Source organism: Mustela lutreola, chromosome X (assembly GCF_030435805.1).
Source record: "Mustela lutreola isolate mMusLut2 chromosome X, mMusLut2.pri, whole genome shotgun sequence".
Taxonomy (NCBI): Eukaryota; Metazoa; Chordata; class Mammalia; order Carnivora; family Mustelidae; genus Mustela; species Mustela lutreola.
The window spans coordinates 14,688,270-14,702,908 of NC_081308.1; the positions used below are offsets into that span (position 1 = coordinate 14,688,270).

Genomic DNA, 14,639 nt, shown 5'->3' on the forward strand with positions numbered 1-14,639 from the left:
GAGTGTGTACAGCCAGGAGGATGTGTCTCGAAGAACGGGATGGTATGATTATTAAGATAGTTACGTAGAATACTTAGGCTTTACTGCTTGCACAGTGGAATCTGAGATAAAATTTGCCAAGCTGCTCTGTATGTCTAGTTTTCAAACCTAAAATGGAATAATTAAGTGATTCTCAAATCTCAAACCAAATCCAAATGGGAAAAATACACTGTGCTGGACCACACTGAAGACAAACCTTATTATTCCTAAATTTAACTTCTTATCAAACATCATCAACCACCACCACAGAAGTGTTAGGGTGGACCCACAATAATTTAGAAAGCATTTTAAATTACTAAATATTATGACTTATTTTAGAAAGGTTTTTTGTTTTTTTTTTAAGTCTAGTCCTTAACTGTAATCTCTCAGCATAACTGGATCCTGAAAAAAAAAGTATTCTCTCTACATCTGCTAACGTCACACTTTCCAAACATGTCTACTCTAAATATTCAAAAAGATAGAAACTGCTTGCAGAAGACTTCTGATTCCCATTGGCTTGATAGCAATTCAGTGTTAATGAGTTGAAGAATACATCACCATCGTCTCTATCCGTTATCTGTTCATGAAATAATACCGCGTATTAAGCAACCACAATAGCTCAATGGCATGTAATAAACATTTCTTTTTGCCCACAAGTCTACAGGTTATCCAAGTCCTCCTGCTGATCTTGGCAGGCTCGATCTGGCAGTTTGTCTCAGCTCTTGGCGAGAATTTGGTCATGTATTTGGAGGTCTGCAGGCTAATGGCTTATCCGGAATGGCCTTGGCTGGGGTGACTCAGTTTTGTTCCCCGTAGTCTTAGAGCTTTCATTAGGTTAGCCTGGGCTCTGTGGTGGTAGCATGGATTCAAAAGAGAGAGCATGGAAGCATACAAGACCTTCTGAGGTCTTGACTTGGCAATGGTACGTAACACTTCCACCACATTCTTTAGACCAACACAGGTCATGAACCCCACAACCCAGATCTGAAGCCTGGGGAAATCGATTTTTTAAAAAATTATTTATTTATTTGACAGAGAGAGGGAGAGAGATGACAAGTAGGCAGAGAGGCAGGCAGGGGGTGGGGGAAGCAGGCTTCCCACTGAGCAGAAAGCCTGATGCGGGGCTCGATCCCAGGACCTTGAGATCATGACCTGAGCAGAAAGCAGAGGCTTTAACCCACTTAGCCACCCAGGCACTCCAGGGAAATAGGTTCTTGATGAGAGTAGCTGCAAATCCCATTAAAAAGATTCAGGCTAGGGGTGCCTGGGTGGCTCAGTGGTTTAAGCCTCTGCCTTCGGCTCAGGTCATGATCTCGGGGTCCTGGGATCGAGCCCTACATCGGGCTCTCTGCTCGGCGGGGAGCCTGCTTCCCCCTCTTTCTCTGCCTGCCTCTCTGTCTACTTGTGATCTCTCTCTGTCTATCAAATAAATAAATAAAAATCTTAAAAAAAAAAAAAAAGATTCAGGCTAGAATTTGGTATAGACAATCAAGGTCACTTTTGCAATCAGTCTACCATATACCCTTTCATCTTTCTCCAACCAAAGTAGCCAGATTTCTGTTCTTGGGTTGACTGTCTTATAGGCAGCCTAGTAAGAAAGGGATCCTGGATCTCAGCGCCTACTGAAATGGACAATGCAGGCGATCTGTTACATAGAAATGTCTCTCTCAGAGAGAGGCCCTATGGGTATTTCTGCCTGTGGTTCATCATCTAACTTTATCTGCTTTGTTATCAAGAAGAAAAAGGAAATCATGTCAGAAAATCTGTTTTTATGTAAAGAGAGAAATCTATTATAGCTAAGTAAAATTTTGAAGTGTTTAACAGGGGAAGAAACTGAATGTTGCAGTTTAATTTTCTGTAGATCTTGAATAGCACAGATGTTTGAATCCAATGCCATACATTGTTATGTTTTCAGCCTGATTTGTAAAAATCTGAGCTGTAAGCATAGACAAAAAAATGTAGAGGTAGAGTTTCAGACCATCAGAGTACCTTGATTGCCCAGTTTTCCCTGTGTTTCTCCTTCTCCTCCCCACCAATGAGAGCTCACTGCTTTGGTACAATGTCCACTCGGGAAGGGATGAGGGTGATTCCTGTGAATGTACCTAATGATCTGAGAACAAATTCTTCTTCATGATTGTATGTGGGATAGCTTGGTATTCATAACATGTAGCACCATGCCTTACGTGGGCTCGATATTCAAGAAGTTATTTATTGAATTTAAGTATGGGAATGTTGACCCCCCTCTTCTGTCTTTTGTTTTCCAGAATTAGTTGCTCGACTTTTTGGTGGAACCCTCCAGGACGCCAAGGACAGGCAGGATTATGTCTCCTTCGTAGACGTCCCAGACTCATATAATGGTCCTCGGCTGCAATTTCCTCTCACTTTCACTGATATTGATTTACTTGTTGAGGCCTTCAAGAAACAACAGGCAAGTGCATGCAGATACTGCCCTGATTCTTGTACATAGCATGTGCTCAGTGACTATCTGGTGAATGAATGAATGAAAATACTATAGCTGAAATGCATTCCCTTGGGGGAAAAGTTTCATAGTAAGTGAGAGCTACCCTCTGCTCTGCTTAGCCTATTAAATAGAAGTCTCCTCAGATGCACAGAAACTTCCTATCTATAGGCTTACAGCATTTCCTTTTTCTTTTTCTGAGATGTAATTCACATCTTAGAAAATTCATCATTTTCAAGTGAGTGATTTAAGGGTGGGGGGATGGGTGAAATGGGTGAAAGAGAGTGGGGGATCCAGGCTTCCAGTTACAGAATGAGTAAGTCATCAGGATAAAAGTTACAGCATAGGGAATATAGCTGATAGTACTATAATAGAGTTCTATGGTGACAGATGGGAGCTGGACTTGGGTGAACATAGCATAACGTATAGAGTTGTTGAATCACTGTGTTGGACCCCTCAAACTAATGCAACACTGTGTGTCAACAATTCTCTGATGAAAAATAAATAAATAAGAATGTGTACAATTCAGTGGTTTTTACTACATTCACTAAACTGTGCAACCGTCACCAGTAGCTAATTCGGAAAACACTTTCAACACCCCAAAAAGAAATTCCATACTCATTACCATTCCCTCCTCCCTCACCCCTGGCAACTATGATTCTACTTTCTGTTTCTATGGATTTGTCTGTTTTGGACATTTCAAACAAATGGAATTATATAACATGTAGCCTCTTGTGTCTGGCTTTTTCAATTAGCATAATGTTTTTAGGGTACATTCATACCATAGCATGTTTCATTGTTGCTTTATTGCTCTGTCTGACTAATATTCTGTTATATGGATATACCACATTTTGTTTATTTGTCAGTAGATGGACATTTGGATTTTTTTTCTATCTTTTGGGTATCATGAGCAATGGTTCTATGAACATTCACTTAGAGGTTTTTGTATGAATGTGTCCTCAGTTCTCTTGAGTATATACACCTAGGAAGGAAACTGCTGGGTTGTATGGTAACTCTTTAACTTTTTGAGGAAGGGCTAAACTGTTTTCCACAGTGGTGTGCTGCTTTACCTTCCCACTGGCAATGCATGAGGGTTCTAATTTTATTACATTTTTTTGCCAACACTTCTTAGTTGCCTTTGTTTATTTTTTTAATTGGGTTTTTATTATAGCCATCCTAGTTGCATGTGAACTGATACCTCATATTGGTTTTGACTTGCATATCCCTAATGACTGAAGATGTTGAACACCTTTCCATGTTTACTAGGCATTTGTACACATTCTTTGGAGAAATGTCTATTCAGATGCTTTGCCCATTTTGAAATCAGGTTATTTGTTTTTATATTATTGAGTTCTTTATATATTCTTGATTCAAATCTCTTACCAGATATATGATTTTTTAAAAAATATTTATTTATTTGAGAGAGAGAGGATGTGGGGGGGGGGGGGAGAGGGACAGAGGAAGAGGGTGAGAGAGAGAGAGACAGAATCTCAAGCAGACCCACAGTTGAGCAAAGAGCCCAACGTGGGGTTCCATCCCACAACCCTGAGATCATGATCTGAGCTGAAACCAAGAGTTGGATGCTTAATCAACTGAGTCACCCAGGTACCCCTCAGATATATGATCTGAAATTTTTTTCATTCTGTAAGTCATTTTGTCACTTTCTTGATAACATCCTTTGAGTAACAAAATTTTTAATTTTGATGAAGTTCAATGTATCTATTTTTTTCTTTGGTTGCTTATGCTTTTGTGTTATATCTAAGAATCCATTACCAAATCCAAGGTCATGAAGATTTACCCCTTATGTTTCCTTTTAAGAATTTTATAGTTTTAGCTCTTATATTTATTTCCATGAACTATTTTCAGTTACTTTCTGTATATGGTATGAGGTAGGGGTCTAAATTTATTCTTTGCATGTGGATATGCTATTGTTCTCGCACCTTCTGTTGAAGAGTTCATTCTTTCCCCATTGAATGGCCTTGATACCCTTGTTGAAAACTAATAAATCACAGATGTATTGATTTATGTCTGGACTCCCAATTCTATTCATTTGTGTATGTGTTTCTCCTTATGCCAATACCACATTGTCTTAATTACTATAGCTTTATAGTTAAGTTTTGAAATCAGGAAGTATGAATCCTTCAATTAAGTTCTTTTTGAATACTGTTTTGGCATTTGCGTTCCTTTTCCATGAATTTGAGGATTGACATCTCCATTTCTGTTAAAAAAAAAAAAAGTTTTGTTAGGGATTGCATTGAATCTGTAGATCACTTTGGATAGTATTACCATCTTGACAATATTAAGTTTTCCAATTCATAAACACAGGATGACTTTCCATTTGTTTAGGTCTTCTTTGATTTCTTTTAGCAATGTTTTCTAATTTTCAGTGCACAAGTCTTTTACTATTTTAAATTATTCCTTGGTATTTTATCCTCTTGATTACTATTGTAAATGGGATTGCTTTCTTTTTTTTTTTTTTTTAAGATCTTATTTATTTATTTGACAGACAGAGATCACAAGTAGGCAGAGAAGCAGGCAGAGAGAGTGGGAAGCAGGCTCCCTGCTGAGCAGAGAGCCCTATGCGGGGCTTGATCCCAAGACCCTGAGATCATGACCTGAACCAAAGGAAGAGGCTTAACCCACTGCACCACCGAAGCACCCCTGGGATTGCTTTCTTAATTCCCTTCTGAATTATTTATTGTTGGTGTATAAAAGGACACTTGATTTTTGTGGGCTGAGTTTTTACTTGGCCACTTTGCTTTGCTAAGTTCATTTACTAGCTCTAGTAGTAGTGTGTGTGTGTATTTTGAGATGATCTATATACAGGATCATGTCATCTGGGAATAGAGATAGTTTTACTTTTTCCTTTTTGATTTAGATGACTTTTATTTCTTTTTCTTGCCTAGTTGCTCTGGCTAGAACTTCCACTACAATGCTGAATAGCAGTAGTGAGGGCAAGCATGCTTGTCTTGTTCTTGATCTTAGTGGGAAAGCTTTCAATCTTTCACCATTGAGTTTGACATTAGTTGTGGGTTTTTCATCAATGCCGTTCATCATGTTGAGGAAGTCTTCTCCCATTAGTTTTCTGAGTGGCTTTGTCATGTAAAGGTGTTAGATGTTGTCAAATACTTTTTCTCCACCAATTGAGATGATCCTGTGTTTTTTTCCTTCATTCTATTAATGTATATATTACACTGGTTAATTTTTGTGTGTGTGTTGAACCATCTTGTATTCCTGCAATAAATTCCACTGGGTCATGGTCTATGCTTCTTTTAAAATTTTATGGGATTTTGTTTGCTGGTACTTTGAAGTTTTTTTTTTTTTTTTTTTTCATTTTATTCCTAAGGGATATTGATATGTATGTTCTTGTGGTGTCTTTGTCTGACTTTGGTATTAGAATAATATTGGCCTTATAAAATGAGTTAGAAATTGTTTCCTTCTCTTCAATTTTTTTTGGAAGAGTTTAAGAAGGATTGGTGTTAATTCTTTAAATGTTCAGTGAGTTCACCAGTGAAGCTCCCTATCTTGGACTTTTTCTTGTTAGGAGGTTTTTTACTACTGATTCAATCTCTACTTGTCCTAGATCTGTTCAGATTTTCTATTTCATCTTGAATCAGTTTTGGGAATTTGTATGTTTCCAGGAATCTGTCCATTTCATCTAAGCTATCTATTGTTAGTGTGTAATTAGTCATAGAATTCTCTTAAAATTCTTTTTATTTCTTTAAGGTTGGTGGTAATGTCCCCACTTTTAGTTCTGATTATAGTTATTTACATTCTCTCTTTGTTTTTCTTGGTCAGTCTAGTTAAAGGTTTGTCAATTTTGTTAATATTTTCAAAGAACCCACTTTGAGTTTTGTTGAGCCTCTCTATTATTTTTCTGTTGTCTATTTCATTTATCCAAACTCTAACCTTTTTATATTTCCTTTGCTAGCTTTTGGCTTAGTTTGTTCTTTTTCTAGTTCCTTCATGTCAAGTTAGTTTTCACTTGAGATCTTCTTCTTTTTCTTCTTCTTCTTTTTAAAAGATTTTATAAGGAAGATGTGGTCCATATACACTATGGAGTATTATGCCTCCATCAGAAAGGACGAATACCCAACTTTTGTAGCAACATGGACGGGACTGGAAGAGATTATGCTGAGTGAAATAAGTCAAGCAGAGAGAGTCAATTATCATATGGTTTCACTTATTTGTGGAGCATAACAAATAGCATGGAGGACATGCGGATTTAGAGAGGAGAAGGGAGTTGTGGGAAATTGGAAGGGGAGGTGAATCATGAGAGACTATGGACTCTGAAGAACAATCTGAGGGTTTTGAAGGGGTGGGGGGGGTGGGAGGTTGGGGGAACCAGGTGGTGGGTATTATAAAGGGTACGGATTGCATGGAGCACTGGGTGTGGTGCAAAAATAATGAATACTGTTATGCTACAAATAAATAAAAAATAAATTAAAAAAAAAGACAACCATGGAATATTGGTGAGTGGAGAGTAGCAGCTGAATTGGAAAGATAGGCTCACATCAACTTCAGCCTCCTCTTCACCCACATTTCAACTGCAGTCACATAAAAGAAAAATAAATGATCCTTAAATATTCACTTAAAATAGATTACGTTATAATAATTAAAATTTTGAACCAAGCAAGTAAGGCATGTTAGAGTGACTATTAAAATAAAAAAAAGTTTAGGAATATGAAAACTTGGGCTTTCTTCCTTTCTGCATGTAATTTAAAAAAAATCATTGAGAATGATTAAATATAGAGAAAAATGGAGAAAAACACCTATGAACTTTAAATTTTTATCTTTCTGTAGGCTTTCATTAAATATCTATTACTGCCATAACATGAACAAAATAAAATAATTTGTAATTTTAGAGCATGTAAAAATTTAATATAAAAAAGTTAGGGTAATAATATGTATGATGTATTATAAACATCCCTAATAAATTTTTATCTGTTGCTAAATTCACACACACACACACACACACACACACACACAAAAACATTTTATTTATTTATTTGACAGGGAGAGAGATCACAAGTAGGCAGAAAGGCAGGTGGGTAGGGGGGAAGCAGGTTCCCCACCTAGCAGAGAGCCTGATGCGGGGCTTGATCCCAGGACCCTGAGATCATGACCTGAGCTGAAGGCAGAGACTCAACCCACTGAGCCACCTAGGCACCCCAGAGATCTTTCTTTTAATGTAGGCATTTGCAATTATATATTTCTCTCTGAGCATTGCTTTTGATGCCTCCCATATATTTTGGTATGTAACATTTTCATTTTTGTTCATCTCAAAGTAGTTTCTAATTTCCTTTGTGATTTCTTCTTTGACCTATTGTTTGCGTATGTTGTTTAATTTCTACATATTTGTGACTTTTTCAATTTTCCTTCTGTTATTGATTTCAAGCTTCATTCCACTGTGATCAGAGAAGAAACTTCGCTTGATTCCAATCTTTTTCAATTTATTAAGGCTTGTTTGGGGGCCTAATATCCGGTCTATCCTGGAGAATGTTCCATGTGCTCTTGTTAAAAAAAATGTGTAGCCTGATGTTGTTGGGTGGAGTGTTCTATAGATGTATGCTTGGTCTAGTTTTGTGTGAGGTCTCTGAAATCTTTGTTCTTTTAGCTTGTGTTCAGCTAGTATTTGATGGAGATTTCCTTGAACACCAAGAGCCCAAGAGAGAGAATGAAAGAAAGAACATGGGAGAGAGATAGAAGCAAAGAAAAGCAAAGATAAGCCTAGTCTTTGCAGATAGGCTCTGTGTTGGTACACTTCTTCACTGCCCAGCTATGCTGTTTACAAACCTATTTTACCCTTTACTCTCTGCTTGCACTAGGATTTTTAAGTTACCTTTTTCTTGATTCAGCCTTTTCTTGGTTGCTCTGAACTTTGTTTTCCAAAGTTCTGCTGAGAGTTGATTTTGACTCTTTGTTTGTTTGTTTTTTGCTTGAGTTTTCAGTGCTTCTGTGGAGCAGAATAGGATAGGACCTATGAGCTACCTATTCCATTATTTTCTCTGACATTACACCAAAACCCTCATTCTCAGGTTTGGGCCCTAAGGGCATACCCTAGGAGTAAGAGTGAACTATAAGTATACTGTCTCTGTGGGGATGAAGCAAAGCTTGGAATCATCTAATTCCTGAAATTAAGTTGAGATTATTCTAGATAGCTGGAGTTCCTAGCCACCTGCCAAATGTAAAAGTAAATCCTCTCTAGAAAGAAATTGGCCTCAAATTATTTCTTCAAATTGTCATGTACGAGGTCCAGAACTCAATACCATGTTAACCAGGCATAGGAAGATACAGATTCATGACAGAAAACTGAGGCAAACAACAAACAACAGAAACAGACCGAAATTATCAAACTCAGAGTTTAAGATAAATATGGTTAATATGTTCAAAGAGAGAAATGATATGACAAAAATCCAAGGAGTATAACAGAAAAGATCAGTAATTTTGACTTTATAAAAAAGAGAAATATATGTTGTTAAGGGAAACCTGGAAGGTTCAACATAGAGTACAGTGTGTTCCCATCTATAAAAAAAAAATTAAGTATTATATACATTTTTTGATTTTTAAAAACTAAGACAAAATTCACATAACATAAAATAGAACATTTTAACCATTTAAAAGTGTACAGTTGAACAGTTTTTAGTATATTCAAAATGTTGTGCAACCAACACCACTATCTAATTCCAGAAGATTTCATCATCCCAAAACAAAACCCTGTACATCAGGCAGTCACTCCCCATTGCCCCTTCTCCCTAGCCCCTGGCAACCACTAATTTGCCTTTTCTTTCTATAAATTTGCCTAATTTGGACATTTCATATAAATAGAATCATATAATATGTGACCTTTTATGTCTGCCTTCCATTGGCAAAATGTATTCAAAATTCATCCATGTTTTAGCATATCTCAGTATTTCATTACTACTTTTAGTTGAATAACATTCCTTTGTAGGAATATACTCTATATACTTATAGAATAGAATATATATATTAATATTACATATTTATATGTGGTTATATTAATTTTATATGCTTGCAAACACGTAGAATTTGTCTTGGAAAGATAATGAAGGCACTCTTTTTTTTTTTTTTTTAAAGATTTTATTTATTTATTTTACAGAGAGAAATCACAAGTAGATGGAGAGGCAGGCAGAGAGAGAGAGAGAGGGAAGCAGGCTCCCTGCTGAGCAGAGAGCCCAATACGGGGCTCGATCCCAGGACTCTGAGATCATGACCTGAGCCGAAGGCAGCGGCCTAACCCACTGAGCCACCCAGGTGCCCCAATGAAGGCACTCTTAACAGTGGTTGTTTCTGGGGACAGGGACTGAGGTCTGGAGAAGAAAGAAAATTGCTTTTCAGTTATACTCCTTTTTACTATTTAACTTTTTATCTCAACTTAAAAAATGAGATTTTTCTTCATTTAAAAGCTCGTTATTTGATACGAAGAAATATCTTTTAAAAGTAGTATTTTCCTCCCTCATTGCCTTTAAAAGAATATAAATATTTTATTTCAGGTGCTATTTACTCTGACCAGCTCTATAAATGTAGAAACCAATTTAACTTTTTTGAATATTTAATATTGCAACTGTAGGGGTGCCTGGGTGGCTCAGTGGGTTAAAGCCTCTGCCTTTGGCTCCAGTCATGATTCTAGGATCCTGGAATTGAGCCCCACGTGGGCTCTCTCTGCTCAGCAGGGGGCCTGCTTCCCTTCCTCTCTCTCTGCCTGCCTCTCTGCCTGCTTGTTATCTCTGTCTGTCAAATAAATAAATAAAATCTTAAAAAAATAAAATAAAATATTGCAACTGTAAACACAATTATAATGCTATTGAAAGACAGCATTGTAAGCAAATACTGACATTAGCCACATCATTTTAGCCTGTTGATAAAGGAACCGGGGTACCCTGCTGGCTCAGTCAGTGGAGCATGCAACTCTTGATCTCAGGATTGTGAGTTTGAGCCCCATGCTGGATGTAGAGATTACTTAAAATAATAATAATAATAATAAAGTGAAAAAAAAGGAAAGAAAAAGGACCTAGAAAACCCATTTTATTTATTTTATTTTATTTTTGAAAAACCATTTTAATAATGGGAATTTTTTGTTGTAATATATTCTCAGTGATTTTTTTTTTTTTTAACTTACAAAACAAAACTGCCCTTTCAGACACCAGTTACCCTGATTAGTGCTACAAATGGACCAGAAAATCTGCAGTGGCAAGTTCAGGTAACACTGAAGCCAGTCTTGGGAATCAGTAGACTAAATGTGCAAAGTGAAATAAGTCATTGTATTAAGGTATTTTACCTGTTCCTTTAAAATGGAGCTAAAGGAAAGTTCACATTCAAGATTTGACTCAAGTTGTGGATTGAATGGATTTAAAATGCTTTTGTAGTAGGGGCGCCTGGGTGGCTCAGTGGGTTAAGCCTCTGCCTTCGGCTCAGGTTGTGATCTCGGGGTCTTGGGATCAAGCCCCACATTGGGCTCTCTGCTTGGCCCCCCCTTCCTGCCTCTCTGCCTACTTGTGATCTCTCTCTCTGTGCCAAATAAATAAATAAATAAATAAAATCTTTTAAAAAAATAAATAAAATGCTTTTGTAGGAAAAATCTTTAGCAGTTCATTAGGTCTTGGGGAGTCAGGAAATATGTGTCTCTCCACTCATCAACATCCATCTTTCCTCCTAATTCTCACATTGCTTTCAAATCCTGATTCCTGTCCTTAACAAGTATACTTAATCAGGGGCACCTAGGTGGCTCAGTCAGTTAAGTGCCTTACTCTTGATTTCTGCTCAGGTCATGATCTCAGGGTCATGGGATTGAGTCCTATGTTGGGCTCCCTGCTGGGTACAGAGCCTGCTTAAAGATTCTCTCTCCCACCAGAGAGGGAGACAAACCATAAGAGACTCTTAATCTCAGGAAACAGAGGGTTGCCAGAAGGGAGGGGAGTTGGAAAGATGGGGGTGCTGGGTGATAGACATTGGGGAGGGTTATGTGCTATGGTGAGTGCTGTGAATTATGTAAGACGGATGAATCACAGACTTGTACCCTTGAAACAAATAATACATTATAAGTTAATTAAAAAAGCTTCTCTCTCTCCCTTTCCCTCTGCCCCTCGCCTTGCTCTCTGTCTTAAAAAAAAATGTAGATTTAATCGTGAAAATTCTCTAAACTTAAATCATGTTTTTGGGGTCTGGGATAGGAAATAGTTTTGTCATTTTAATAGCTATGCAAATAAAAATTTTAAGATACCATGAGACCAGATTTTTCCAAAGGAGCAAAGGATGCCATCTGTTCTGAAACCCTTACCCAAAGCAGTATCTGAACAGTATGTAGAAATGATCCTTCTCAGCCTTTAATAATCTAAACCAGTGGTGTCCAACAGAAATAAAATCTACTATATTATATTCATATAATTTATATAATTATTATATGTTATATATCATATATAAATTATTTATATAATTTATATGTGGGTGTAAAGATTACTAAAATAAGAAAACTTTTAAAAATGTTAAAAAAAGAAAATGACTTTAATACTTTATTTAATCCAACAGATGAAATTATTATCATTTTGACATGTAGTCCAAGTTAAAGTTTTTAATGAGACTTTTTACTTTTTTATTTTTTCACACACCAAGTCTTTGAAAACGAGTACGTATTTGGCACTCATGGCACATATCGATTTTGGCTAGCCCCTTTCAAGTCGTGGGAACAGTCCTGACCCATGAAGTGGTGTTAGCATCTGTTACATTTGCATTGGCTCTGTTTCTTTGGGAATTATGTATTTGGAATATCTTATACTTTTTTAAAAAAGAGAGACTAACACACTGGATTTAAAACAAACAAACAAAAGCCCAGCGGAGAAAGCGGAGTAAATCTGTCCAAACGATGATGTCGTCATCACTGTAACTGGAGGAGGGCAGCGGAATAGTCATAATAGGAGGTGATGCAAATGGTTTATTTGGGTTTGGAATAGGTTTTATATTTAGACTAGTATATAAATGCACTTGCTGTTCTGTATATGCTCACGTCTGTGCACCCAGCATTGAGCCACCTGGGATTCTTGGCTCAGGGGTTCCTTGGGGCTGCTCCGGCTGCCTTGGGAGATCTGTGAAGCCAGCGCCACCACCTGGTTGCCACTCCAGGTGGCAGGATGTCCCAAACAAATGCCAAGGAGCCCTGCTTCCACAGTCGCTCTCCCTCTCTCTTTGTCCTGTCCTTCCTTCTCTTCTATGGATTCATTTTTGTCTGCCTGTTTCCCTGGAGCAAGGCAGTCTCCTTTTTTTCCCCTGTCCTGTCTCCTGGGCTCTAAGGACCCAGAACCGTCAGAGACGTTCTGTGAATGGGCGATGTCAGTTAAGAACAGGAAAGTGTAAATGCCCTAGGAACCATTCATTCATTCCGTTTACAGATCTCTAGTGATGGCTTCCTGTATGCCAGACACAGTGCTAGAATAATCTAGCTGAGACTCATTTAGAGATTATCCTGTAATCCAGCTTCCTGAAATGGGCTCGTATGCTCCCCTCTTACAGCTTTCTACCCTGTCCTGCCTTTCTTACTAGTTCACTGTATGCATTTCCTCTGCCCCGCCCACAGATTCTTCATGCGCATTATGTCCTAGAGGTGCTCTTTGAAACAAAGAGAGTCCTGAAGCAAATGCCGAACTTCACTCAAGTCAAAACTTCTCCCACCAAAGAGATAACAATCTGTGGTAAGTTTCGGAGTGGAGCTGCCGAATTAATATTTAGGAACGTCTTGGTTCTACCTCATTTACTTAGCTTGAAAACTGTGTAAATTGGACTGTATTAAGGGAGAAGTGTTAATATAGAGCGATCTATCATGATAATACTGTTCCCCATCTTGTCTTTGTTTTGCATACCAGCTGGCAGGAATTAATTATGTGAGAAATTAAAGAACTCATAGCTTTTTATAAAGGCAGGCAGCATTTTAATATGGAAAACCACCCATGGGTGGCATAAGCGTTCTCTGCCCTCCGTCTAGCTCTCATTATCTTCGTTCCGTGTTCCTTTTCCTAGGTGGGCCTCATGCGTGCCACTGATGCTGGCAGGCGAAAAGCCCAACGCCGGGTGGAGATTAAATTCTTCTCTGCCCTTGGCTGCCGTTTTAGATTTTTCCAACTGGTCGCTGCAGCTTTTAGAAGAGTGGGAATGTCCCAGAAATCTGTTCCTTGTTCTTCTAAATAACAAGACTTGAGATTTTGTTATCGTATAGGCCAGCCTGGCAGGATATTGCTTCCAGAAACAGTACACAGTGAAATTCAACACAGTTGGTGTTCAGCGGGCTTGCAACTGTCTGAGAATGGGGTGCGTGGAAGGAATAGCGATTCCCTTAACTTCTAATTAGGCCCTTAAGTTACAAAACAGTGATTGTGATTTTCCAAATCAATTTTAGCCTGTGTTTCTTTTCTGCTGGCAGGTAGAAGTGGGTTTGACAATCTAGTCAAACCGTTTGCCTCGCTAGCGCCTCGTAGCGGTGGTAGGGACTCGACGCATTGGTATCGGGTACGGGGCATGTGCCCAGACTCCGGCTTCCGACGCACCTTCACGAGTTCGATTCCAACCGAATGGGCCGCACCTCTGCCTGACAGATGATGCATCTCACCGGGGGAAGGGGGGCTTTTATCCAAGGCCTGACGGGCTCTTACTTTTCACAGAGCTTTAGACTTGGGGAGGAGGGCGCGTGAAGCTCAGGGAGCTGTGCCCACCCACTGAGCCCGTGGAGCCAGGGCTAGATACAGTAAACCAAGCAGAGACTGAGATCCGCTCCCACATGTTTCCAGTATACCTGCAGTTTCCACTGTAGATTTATCTTTGGGTAAAAAGATCTAGAAGAAGATGTGAATTAGAGGGCGAGGGAGTCCTGACATTATACAGTGTAAGATCCCAGCGGTTCTTACTGAGAACAGCCTATCACTTGTTCTTGTGGATGAAATTGAGGCCCAGAGAGGAAAAGGAAAATGTACTGCCTTCCCTACATTCTTTCCTCTCTCTCTTTCTTTTTTTCTTTTTTCTAAAGATTTTGTTTTTCAGTAATCTCTATACTCAATGTGGGACTCAAACTTACAACTCTAAGACCAAGAGTCCCATGGTCCACGGACAGTCAGCCAGGCACTGCTCTTTCCCTGCATTTCTATGCGGTGACTCTCCCCAC

The 14,639-nt window shown here is 38.5% G+C and overlaps 1 protein-coding gene across 1 annotated transcript in view; it reads left to right on the plus strand.

Moving 5' to 3' along the window:
• PPEF1 (protein phosphatase with EF-hand domain 1) overlaps positions 1–14,639 on the plus strand; it is a 112,152-nt gene that overhangs the window by 43,978 nt on the left and 53,535 nt on the right. Inside the window, exons 8-9 of the mRNA XM_059158383.1 lie at positions 2,283–2,446; positions 13,065–13,179. Of these exons, the coding sequence (XP_059014366.1) occupies positions 2,283–2,446; positions 13,065–13,179 (279 nt within the window). The remainder of the gene's footprint in view (positions 1–2,282; positions 2,447–13,064; positions 13,180–14,639) is intronic.